Below are 12,494 nucleotides of genomic sequence, written 5' to 3' on the forward strand. Positions count from 1 at the left end.
GACCTCACAGTACCCTGCTGCCGTAACGGTGACCTCGCAGTACCCTGCTGCCTTAACGGTGACCTCGCAGTACCCTGTTGCCTTAACGGTGACCTCACAGTACCCTGCTGCCTTAACGGTGACCTCGCAGTACCCTGCTGCCTTACCGGTGACCTCACAGTACCCTGCTGCCGTAACGGTGACCTCGCAGTACTCTGCTGCCTTAACGGTGACCTCGCAGTACCCTGCTGCCTTAACGGTGACCTCCACGGCGGCCTGCTGCCTTAACGGTGACCTCCACGGCGGCCTGCTGCCTTAACGGTGACCTCCACGGCGGCCTGCTGCCTTAACGGTGACCTCCACGGCGGCCTGCTGCCTTAACGGTGACCTCCACGGCGGCCTGCTGCCTTAACGGTGACCTCCACGGCGGCCTGCTGCCTTAACGGTGACCTCCACGGCGGCCTGCTGCCTTAACGGTGACCTCCACGGCGGCCTGCTGCCTTAACGGTGACCTCCACGGCGGCCTGCTGCCTTAACGGTGACCTCCACGGCGGCCTGCTGCCTTAAAGGTGACCTCCACGGCGGCCTGCTGCCTTAACGGTGGCCTCCACGGCGGCCTGCCGCCTTAACGGTGGCCTCCACGGCGGCCTGCCGCCTTAACGGTGGCCTCTACGGCGGCCTGCCGCTTTAACGGTGACCTCCACGGCGGCCTGCCGCCTTAACGGTGACCTCCACGGCGGCCTGCCCCCTTAACGGTGACCTCCACATTGCCCTGCCCCTTTAATGCTAGAGCTACACGACGGCCTATGTCGCACCACATTTTGTCTCAACAATATTTATAATGGTAGTCTATGATGTTGCACTGCGACATGTGACATGCTGCGACTGCGACACAACAGTTGCAAAAAATCCTTCCAAGATGGATTTTTCTGCGACTGTCGCGTCGCAGTCGCAGCATGTCAAATGTCGCAGTGCAACACCATAGACTATCATTATATAAATTGTCACTCGACATTGGTGCGACATTAATGTTGCGCGACACATGTAGCAGCGTAGTTGTACCCTATGTGTTGTGCGACTTATTGTCGTTGTATAGCCCTAGCCTAAAGCTGACCTACAGCAGTGAAGAAAAATGGCTGGGTTGTTATGGAAACCTGGAGTAAAACTGTGTGTATGTGGAGACTAAGAGCCTGCGAGCTTCTATTGGCTGATAAGGGACATGTGACCGTGTGTATGGCAGTTGGGATATGAAGAAAAGACTTGCAGACTTGTATTGAATAATGCAGGTCATTTTTTGGGAATATCTCAGGAACGGTACGTCCTAGAGAGCCGAGACCCCACAAGATTTCTTTCTAGGTAGCAAGGGATGTGTATACTGAGTTTCATTGAAATCGATGGTTGCGTTTTTTAGTGATCGCAGAACATACATATACACATATATACGTCCTTTTTTATACCTGTATATATAGATTCCTTCCGTTTGGCTTTTGGAGGTGGAGGCTGGTGCAGCTTTCTTAAATATTCTGAATTCTGACATATTTGCCCATACAGATTCATATAGTGTTGGGTTATTAAAGGGAACCTTTCACCAGTTTTATGTTCGTAGGTTCTAACGGCTTTGGCGCCTGCCGATTCCCCATATTCATGAGCTCACGGCTCTCTCCGCCCACCTGCCTCTGATTGACAGTTTTTTTCCCCCAAAACAACAGCAGGTGGGCGGGGAAAGCCAGGAGCTCATGAATATCAGGCCCTTCGTAAGGACACGACAGAACTGGTGACGGATTCCCTTTAATGGAACAGTTTCTTTGATCCTAGTTTGTTTCTTTTTGCGGTTCGAACTAAGCAGTATTAAGAGCTCAGTCATGTCTCCCCTCCTTCTCCTCACTGTCTTTTGCCAGACTGTAAGACAACTGGCTGCGACAGGAGCCTCTTAGATCAAAAGGATTGTAGCTCTCCTGTTTACTTGTGCCATTCATTTCTGGTTTAGTGTTCCCCTAAGGCCTCATTCACAAGACAGAGGGACCACCGTACCCTTGTTGCGGACAACAAAACAAAGGTTAGTCATACCTGGGCATCGGCCACGTGCACTCCGCATCTCGGAGCTATTGAGTTCAATGGTTCCGTGACCTGCGAGGTGCGGTGAAAGATAGGACATGTTCTGTCTTTTGCGGTGCTGAGGCACGAACCCGGAATGACATGGAAGTGCTTCTGTGTGTTTCCCTTGGCTTTCGGCTTCGTTCCTCTGTGCTGCAAAAGATAAGACATGTCCCATCTTTCGTCGCGTCTTTCAGATCGCGGACCCATTGAAGTCCATGGGTCCGTGCCGCAATGCGGAGTGTAAACAGCAGCAGCCCGTGTTTTGAAGAACTGCAGTTTGCGGTCCACAATACGGGGACGACGGCCCCTGAGCTATGTGAATGGGGCCTAATTATTCATTATCTTCAGAATCTGCTCATTATACGTATATTTAACGTTTCATCGGCTAATTATGGTAATATTCCGTTCATCCTGCACCTATAGGACACATTTTCCTCATTGTTGGGTAGTTTGAGCAATTCCAAATCTGGAAAAAGTAATTTCCCATAGTTGCACGAGATCGGCCTTTACTAGATTATTGGGTGATGGCCACCTAATAAATACCCTACAGATAGTCCATTCAGGACAGCCGCTGTCTGTGTGCTATATAATAGGGCTTTTAGGGGTCGTAAACGGGCGTAACCTGCTGGGAATCCCCTCGATCATCCATGTTGGAGCTGCAAACCATCTGTTGTCCCTCAGGACTATATACTACTTGGTCACACACTGATTTTCATAGGTACCATGTACTGCTGCGTTAACACAACATAGTAAATGTGTGCAGACCCCTAGAATTTGTCACCTCTAGGGGCCCCGAATAATCAGACCCCTGAAGGTCAGCTCTTTAGTGGAGCAGATGCCTCAGGGGTGTTGATTGTCCTTGATGGACATCCCTTTTGTAAAGGTTTATCACTATGACCATGGCGAGCAAAAACACGTTGTGTAATGTAATCTGAAGCGCGCTTCCTGCAGGATTACATAGAATAGCATACATTAAGAGGGAGTTGTTAGATTCTTCCGGAGAGTTTTTTTTTCCCTCTGATACGACACTAGCTCTTTATACAGGTTGACAATAAAGACTGATGCCAGGTACTCGCTCCTATTCCCTGGAGAATCCCCCTTCCACCCACTGATGGGGCCGCTGATCTATTGTCTTGCAGCACATGCATTGTCTTCTCTTCCGCTGTTTGCTGTCAGCACAATAAAACTATGCAAAATGTATCTAAGTTAACCCATGCCCGACCGTGCAGTAGCAAGTTCCCACTCACTTCGCCGGAGCCCATCCACGGCTGCTTCTGTTTCTATGATGTGACCTTTACTGGGCTGTCAATTAACCAACAGCTATGATGGCTCAGACCAGTCAGGATGACATCAGACACTACAATGCACTTACTGGCAGTGACATTTAATAAAAAGCTCTGAGAGATGATGTTCCCCACATCCCTCTTCAGGGAAAACCTTAATATGTTGTTTTTACCAAAACCCCACGTTCTGGAGTATTGAATTCATTGGGCCGAGGTGGAAATAAAATGCACTTCTTTTAACTGCAAGAATGAGATGAGACATCAGTCTTCAATTCACATATACCTTGTAGTCCAAAAGTCTTCAGACCCTTTTGCTTTTTTCACATTTTGTTATGTTGCTCCTTGTGCTAAAATGTTAAAAATTCCAGTTTTCCCCATCAATATGCACTCAATACCCCATAATAATAAGGTGAAAACAGAATTTCAGAAAAGTTTGCAAATTTATTAGAAAGGAAAAAAAAATAGAATTTTTCCTGGACATAAGTATTCAGACCCTTTGCTATGACACTTGACATTTGGCTCTGGGGCTTCCCATTTCACCTGCAGTAAAATCATTGGACATGATTTGGAAACACAGCCCTGTCTATATAAGATCTCACAGCTGCCAATCAATATCAGCGCAAAAACCAAGCCATGAGGAGGAAAGAACTGCCTATAGAGCTCAGGGACAGGATTGTGTAGAGGCTCAGGTATGGAGAAGGGGACAAAACATTTCTTATGCTCTGAAAGTTTCCAAGAGCACAGTGACCTCCATAACTGTATGGCAGAAGAACAACCGGGACTCTTCCTATAGCTGGCCTCACCCCAAACTAAGTAATCAGGGGAGAAGGGTCTTGGTAAGAGAGTTGAGCAAGAACCCAATGGCCAATGTGGCTGAGCTCCAGAGATTCTGTGCGCAGATGGGAGACACTTGCAGAAGGTCGACCATCACTGCAGCCTCTCCTCAATTAAAGACCTGAAAATCTGATTTAAATAAATAAAAAAATCTGATTTAAATTAAAAAAAATATATATATATTTTTATCCACCCTGCTGAAGACATGTCAATTTAAGATTTTAGTTTTCCTTTTTTTTATTAAATTAGTAAAACTTTCTAAGATTGAGGGCAGAATGATGGGGGAACTGATATCACAAGGAGCAAGAGAACAGAATGTGAGAAAGTGAGAGTCTGAAGACTTTCTGAATGCTCTGTTTTGATTGGTAGAAAATGCCAGTGCTCCTCAATATCTGCTGGTCTAGGATTGTGGAGGTCCTGAATGTGGCCGATTACCAGAATAATATTTTAATCTTTATTAGAGAAAAATGATTTATTAAAGGGGTTGTACTGGCTTAGAAAAACATGGCTGCTCTCTTCCACAGCTGTCAGCAGGATCTTTGTGGTATTGCAGCTGAACCCCATTCACCTCTATGGAACATGGCTGCAGTACCAGATACGGCAGATTAATCACCCATCCAAGCACATTGTAGGGCAAGGATGCTCAACGTGCGGCCCTCCAGCTGTTGCAAAACTACAACTCCCAGCATGCCTGGAAAGCCTACAACTATTATGGCATGATGGGAGTTGTCGTTTTGCAACAGCTGGAGGCCTGCAGGCCGAGCATGCTTGTTGTAGGGGATTCCTCTGGCGTTCATGCACCTGAAGAGCTTGGCTGTGAGGAAGGGCACATGACATGGCTCTACAGTAACACCTAATACAGACTGTGTGTGTGTGTGTGTGTGTGTATATATATATATTACGCTATTCCATCTGTAACATTTTTTTTTCTCCTCTCTGAGATAACTTTTTATGGGTTTCATAGCTTCTGTTTTTCCTCTCCATCTCACAGGGCCTGACATTCAGCAAGGAGCAGAGTGAAGAGCAAATAGATGGGATTCACCAGGATTACAGTGAGTGAGGGGATTTTTTTTGTATGATATTCTTTATTGGACAATGTCTCCTGGGTCCTTCCATAACACTTAGGCCTGTGAGTACATTGATAGAGAGCATCACCCATTAGTCTCTGACCTCCATGAACATGGTCACCTAGACAGACACGAGAGAAAAACTCCAGCAGTAGAAAACAAAGTCTCCGACCGATGCTCCCTGCAGACCAGCTGGCCAGGAGGTCAGCTGTACAGGGCTGGAAGCTCAGCAAGTAGACTGTAACGCTTTCTCTACACAACTAATACTCACAGTTCTCACAGTGGAGGGTTTGTTACAGTTGTAGAGTATCCCTTTAAATGTTGCATCTGGGACAATGTGGAGATGCTGTGTCCTCCGCAGAATAAAGAGCGTTTAGTACTATATGAAACAAGTCCAAAGCTGTTATAGTGGGTGGATTGCAGAAGAAGCAGGTCTGCCTACACTGCTGAGTCACATTTATTACCTGAACCGCTGACTTGAGTTAATATTTGGTAAAATGAAATGTCCTAAAAAATGGCATCTGATTATGTTAAATGGATTAAGTGAGAATAGAAAAAACATGGCTGCTTTTTATCCCCCTGAAAACAGAGCTGCTGTCGCGCTTTAGTGTGGGAGGGAAACACCACACCGAGGGAAGGGGGAAACGGGAAATCGGGCCGGAGAACCGGGGAAGGAAAATGGACACCTCCTAGTCAAACCCTAACCAAAATCCTGACTGACTACCATACGCAGAAATACCTACCTATCCTGTCTAGCCCTATAGGACCCTGGTACCAATGGCAGGGACGAGACTACCTGTTCCTCCAAAGGGAAAGACGAACAAGAGTCTACTTCAGGCCTAATACAAACAATAGGGAAATGTAACACACAGAACCCAAACAAAATACCAAAGGGAACGGAAATACTTGACGTCAGAGGCTATGGAAGCACCAGGAACTCAGCCGAGATCTAACCACAAACAATCCACAGGCACAGAAGCTATAAACTGCACAGCATTGTGGGAGAAGCCACTATAAATAAGGAAGGTTAAATGACCACATTAGCAACCCCTGAGGCAAGGGGTGAGGCCATTACCAGAAACAACTCAGACACGAATTGATCCACAAGGAAAACCTGTCAGATCAAACCAGGTGTTGCAAGTCTCACAGATCTCCTGCCACTCCTGTCCATGGGTCAGGTTTGGTGCTCACATGAATGGAGCTGAGATTCTATACGGAGGACAAGCAGACCCTTTAATCTATTGCAGCCCTTTTATCCACCTGAGGCCTGCCCACCACATATTTACAACTGGTGAAGACTTGTGCCCCGAGTAAAGGGGCCGAAGACTTGTGCCCCGAGTAAAGGGGCCGAAGACTTGTGCCCCGAGTAAAGGGGCCGAAGACTTGTGCCCCGAGTAAAGGGGCCGAAGACTTGTGCCCCGAGTAAAGGGGCCGAAGACTTGTGCCCCGAGTAAAGGGGCCGAAGACTTGTGCCCCGAGTAAAGGGGCCGAAGACTTGTGCCCCGAGTAAAGGGGCCGAAGACTTGTGCCCCGAGTAAAGGGGCCGAAGACTTGTGCCCCGAGTAAAGGGGCCGAAGACTTGTGCCCATGTCAGATTTTATTTTTTTATTTTCAGTAAATTAGTAAAGATTTAAATAGTGTATTGTATGGCAGTGTATGTATTGTATATACATTTATATATCTACATCTAAATGCCTAAAAAAAATTTTTTTTTTAAAGGCAAAAATTGTGTGTGTCAAAAACCTGCATTAGTCTTGTTAAAATGGAGCAAAAATCATACGGGTAATCTAAGAAACAAAGATGTCATCACTATTAAACTAATGCGTACTAGTAATGGCTGCTCTGTGGTGCTGACACCCTGGACATGAAGCGCTTATGGAGAGTACCAGATCCTGCTGTGTCTGTATTAATAATCAGCCCCTGATAGTGAAGTTGTCAGAGCCCCTCCTCCACACAGGTGACAACACAAGAGCAGCACCGGGAATGACACTTCAGAAGTAATGTGACTTCTACTGGAGAATCGGCAACGTGTTGCATCAAGACGCCCCGTGTGGTTCTGTCAAAGTGGCACCCAGTGGTGTCCTCTAGGTGCTCCTCTCCCTAGCTTGGAAGCTGTCGTCAGGCTTAACATTGCATCTGTTACACAGAAATTTGCAGAAAGTCCATATTAATTGTAGCACACAATTCCTCCCCTCGCAGCTGAGCAGGTCTGGTCATTAGCAGGCATTGTGCACGGACATGTCCGCAGAGCAGCAGGAGCCATCCAGACAATGGCTCTCAGACGTCCGCTTCCGTCGTCACCTGTCTGCTAACCCGTCGTGTCTGGGAAACCAATCCACATACAGAATTTTACTGAAGTGTCAGTTATTTCTTCTCCCGATACATTGTAACTTCTGGAAAATTAATGAGGAGACAACAATATTTTGACAGCATATTTGTGCAGAACAATCTAATTATATTCAGTGGGTTTGATGAAATGGTGCAGCAATCTGCTGGTATAAATAATTGGCCGCTGATTTGATATGAAGTCCGGACTCTTTCTCCTTAGCTTCTTACATAGATATCTGTAGAGACTGGAATACAAGTGCATTCCTGTTGTCAGGATTCATACAGGACACTTCACATACAGGAGGGTCTCCAGATATGAAAGCTGAATCCTTATCAGGACTGTGACTGGAGAGGAGATGGAGCAAAGGAAACACATGATTCCATCACCAAGAGCAATATCATACAGGATGCATACAAGGAGTATAACGGAGTCATGGAGATTGAATCTGACAGACAGAAATGGTAAAAGATATCGCCAGATTATCATATATGTACAAACTAAGAAACAATATTAAATGTGTCTGTGTACATTGTACTGCAAACGATCAAAAACAAGTGAAAATTCTCCTCACTTCCAATCCATATCCTGGTCTATCAGGAGCAGTATTATATTAGATATATTCTTGTATATAGGAGCAGTATTATAGTAGTTATATTCCTGTACATAGGAGCAGTATTATAGTAGTTATATTCTTGTACGTATGAGGCAGTATTATAGTAGTTATATTCCTGTACATAGGAGCAGTATTATAGTAGTTATATTCTTGTACATAGGAGGCAGTATTATAGTAGTTATATTCTTGTACATAGGAGGCAGTATTATAGTAGTTATATTCTTGTACATATGAGGCAGTATTATAGTAGTTATATTCTTGTACATAGGAGCAGTATTATAGCAGTTATAGTCTTGTACATAGGAGCAGTATTATAGTAGTTATATTCCTGTACATAGGAGCAGTATTATAGTAGTTATATTCTTGTACATAGGAGGCAGTATTATAGTAGTTATAGTCTTGTACATAGGAGGCAGTATTATAGTAGTTATATTCTTGTACATAGGAGCAGTATTATAGTAGTTATATTCTTGTACATAGGAGGCAGTATTATAGTAGTTATATTCTTGTACATATGAGGCAGTATTATAGTAGTTATATTCTTGTACATAGGAGGCAGTATTATAGTAGTTATATTCTTAACCAAAACTCTTTTTATTGAGAGTGCAAACGATCTGGTCAAAAAATACGTATCATTATATAGCCATATGCAAATGGCAGCAGTAGAAAGGGTACAAATATTCTTACAGACCATATCATATCTACTAACATAGTGAGTATAAACAATTTAGTAACAACGAATGAAAGAAAAGACACAGACAAGATTGGGGGGTGGGGAGTTGGGAGGAGAGGTAGAATGGGGTGGGTAGAGGAGGAGAGGGAGTTCTTCCAATTCACTCGGGATTACGGTACTTCTCCCATGGTCGCCACAGTTTGAGAAATTTGGAACGTGTGCGTGTTTCCCAATGGGCTAATTCCTCAAATCTAAACAATTGGTCTGTTTTCTCGGTCCACATTAACATTGAGGGTGGCGAATCATTCTTCCAGAGGAGGGGTATCAACATACGTGCTGCAGTAAGAAGCATGGTCGGGAGGTCAGCTTTGGCAGGGGTAAGGGAATCATTGGGACACCAGAGGAGTACTAGTTTTGCATCCAGACGTACCTCAGAGGCGCATATCCGGTTAATTGTGTTCTCTATTTGAGACCAGAAGGGGCGAATTTTACTACAGGACCACCATATGTGCGACAAAGAGCCGACTTCTGTTCCACACCTCCAGCACTGCGATGGAATATCCGGGTTGAGCCTATGTAGGAATTCTGGTGTTTTGTACCAGCGGGTCAGTAACTTGTAGGAATTCTCCTGAATTTTGATGCATCGGTTGAAGCCATGTGAATGGGCTAAGATAAAGGCCTTCTCCGGCTCAGTCAATTGGATTGTGAGCTCCTTTTCCCAGGCGGACACAAAGTGCAGTGCTGGAGGAGCAGAAGAGAGCAGCTCCCTGTAGAGTGTCGAGAGGGGCTTTTTCGGTAACTCGGGAACACAAAGCTTCTTCTCTAGCCAAGTAGGTGTATCATCAGTGGGGGGAGGTAGCTTGAGGGCTCTAATATCACGACTAAATGCCCCAATAGAAAGGAAGGAGAGGGCTTTGACCCTCGGCAGATCCTGGATCTTGTCCCATGCCAAGTCCCCAGACGTAGAAGCGATATCTTGTAAGGTAAGGTCAGATAGTATGCGCCAGACTCCGGAGGGTCTGAGTATATCGGGGTGAATATAGTTCTGTAGTAGATGCAGGGGAAGGTGGATATTAGGGAACCTGAGGTCTTGGGATTTATATCGTTTGGCCCATTCCACCAACATGCCTTTCCAAATGGGAGAGGCATATGCGTTGTTCGGGGTGCATGTGCGGATTCCCCATAGGATAAGTCCTTCTTTGTAGGTGATAAGAGCACGTTCCAGTTGTACGCAAAGATTCGGGGGTTGGCGTGAGAGGAGAGAGAAGCACCTGTTCAGGAGCGACGCTGTATAATAAGTTTGGATGTCGGGCATACCAAAGCCCCCAAATCTCTTTTCTCTTGTCAATATTGAGTACGCTATCCTGGAGGACTTGCCTGCCCACATTAACAAAGAGAACATACGGCGTATTTCCATAAAAAAGGAGCGAGGGAGCCAAATTGGTAGTGTTTGTATTAAATATAGAAGTTTGGGTACAATGAAGGCTTTAAGGAAGTTCTTCCTGCCTATCCAGGAGATGAAGGGGAGTTTAAGGGACTGTAGATGTGTTCTAATATCTTTGAGTAGGGGGCCGTAGTTGAGACTAAATAGGTCATCTTGGTTAGCTGAGATTCGTATCCCTAGGAACGTAATATCACGGGGGGCCCAAGCAAAGGAGGTGGCGCGTTTGAGGTTCTTGACTATATAGGATTTGCATGAAACATTCAGGGCCATGGATTTGCTATAATTAATCTTGAAATTAGAAATCCATCCGAACTCTTCGAACAGAGAGTGGAGCCGTGGGAAAGAAATCGTGGGGTTGGTGGTCATCATTAATAGATCATCGGCAAATGCTGCAGTGGTATGCATGCAAGATCCCATCTTGATGCCTTCAATGTCGGGGTCTTGTCTGATCTTGCATAGTAGGGTTTCCATTACTATGACAAAAAGAGACGGGGAGAGGGGGCATCCCTGTCTAGTGCCATTGGATATGGCAAAGGCAGGGGAAAGAGTGCCGTTGACCTTGACTCTGGCAGAGGGGGACGAGTATAAAGAGAAAATAGCCGCCATTAACTGATCAGGGAAACCAAATTTCAACAGTGCCGCAGACATATACTGCCAACTGACCCTGTCGAAGGCCTTTTCCGCGTCTGTGCTGAGCAAGGCTAGCGGAGTTGAAGTGCTCCGCGCCCAATTCATGAGGTGGAGGAGGCGGATATTAGATATATTCTTGTACATAGGAGCAGTATTATAGCAGTTATATTCTTGTACATAGGAGGCAGTATTATAGTAGTTATATTCCTGTACATAGGAGCAGTATTATAGTAGTTATATTCTTGTACATATGAGGCAGTATTATAGTAGTTATATTCCTGTACATAGGAGCAGTATTATAGTAGTTATATTCTTGTACATAGGAGCAGTATTATAATATTATATTCCTGTACATAGGAGCACTATTATAGCAGTTATATTCTTGTACATAGGAGGCAGTATTATAGTAGTTATATTCCTGTACATAGGAGCAGTATTATTGTAGTTGTATTCTTGTACATAGGAGCAGTATTATAATATTATATTCCTGTACATAGGAGCAGTATTATAGTAGTTATATTCCTGTACATAGGAGCAGTATTATAGTAGTTATTTTCTTGTACATAGGAGCAGTATTATAGTAGTTATATTCTTGTACATAGGAGCAGTATTATAGTAGTTATATTCTTATCCATAGGAGTAGTATTATAGTAGTTATATTCTTGTACATAGGAGGCAGTATTATAGTAGTTATATTCCTGTACATAGGAGCAGTATTATAGTAGTTATATTCTTGTACATAGGAGCAGTATTATAGTAGTTATATTCCTGTACATAGGAGCAGTATTATAGTAGTTATATTCTTGTACATAGGAGGCAGTATTATAGTAGTTATATTCTTGTACATAGGAGCAGTATTATAGTAGTTATATTCTTGTACATAGGAGCAGTATTATAGTAGTTATATTCTTGTACATAGCAGGCAGTATTATAGTAGTTAAATTCTTGTAGATAGGAGCAGTATTATAGTAGTTATTTTCTTGTACATAGGAGCAGTATTATAGTAGTTATATTCTTGTACATAGGAGCAGTATTATAGTAGTTATATCCTTGTATATAGGAGCAGTATTATAGTAGTTATATTCTTGTACATAGGAGCAGTATTATAGTAGTTATATTCTTGTACATAGGAGGCAGTATTATAGTAGTTATATTCTTGTACATAGGAGGCAGTATTATAGTAGTTATATTCTTGTACATAGGAGCAGTATTATAGTAGTTATATTCTTGTACATAGGAGGCAGTATTATAGTAGTTATAGTCTTGTACATAGGAGGCAGTATTATAGTAGTTATATCCTTGTATATAGGAGCAGTATTATAGTAGTTATATTCTTGTACATAGGAGGCAGTATTATAGTAGTTATATTCTTGTACATAGGAGCAGTATTATAGTAGTTATATTCTTGTACATAGGAGACAGTATTATAGTAGGTATATTTATGTAGCTAGGGGATTGTATTATAGTTTTTATATTTTTGTATATGGTCCTGAATTAGTAAGTCAGAAATGCGCTCAGTGCTGCTGTCGGCTCCCTTCCCCCTCT

At 43.9% G+C, this 12,494-nt stretch overlaps 1 protein-coding gene across 1 annotated transcript in view; it reads left to right on the forward strand.

Moving 5' to 3' along the window:
- The window catches only part of RAD18 (RAD18 E3 ubiquitin protein ligase), a 241,939-nt gene that overhangs the window by 105,354 nt on the left and 124,091 nt on the right, over positions 1–12,494 (forward strand). The window contains exon 9 of the mRNA XM_044301938.1: positions 5,185–5,245. Coding sequence (XP_044157873.1) covers positions 5,185–5,245 — 61 coding nt within the window. The remainder of the gene's footprint in view (positions 1–5,184; positions 5,246–12,494) is intronic.

This window comes from Bufo gargarizans, chromosome 7, assembly GCF_014858855.1.
Source record: "Bufo gargarizans isolate SCDJY-AF-19 chromosome 7, ASM1485885v1, whole genome shotgun sequence".
Lineage (NCBI taxonomy): Eukaryota > Metazoa > Chordata > Amphibia > Anura > Bufonidae > Bufo > Bufo gargarizans.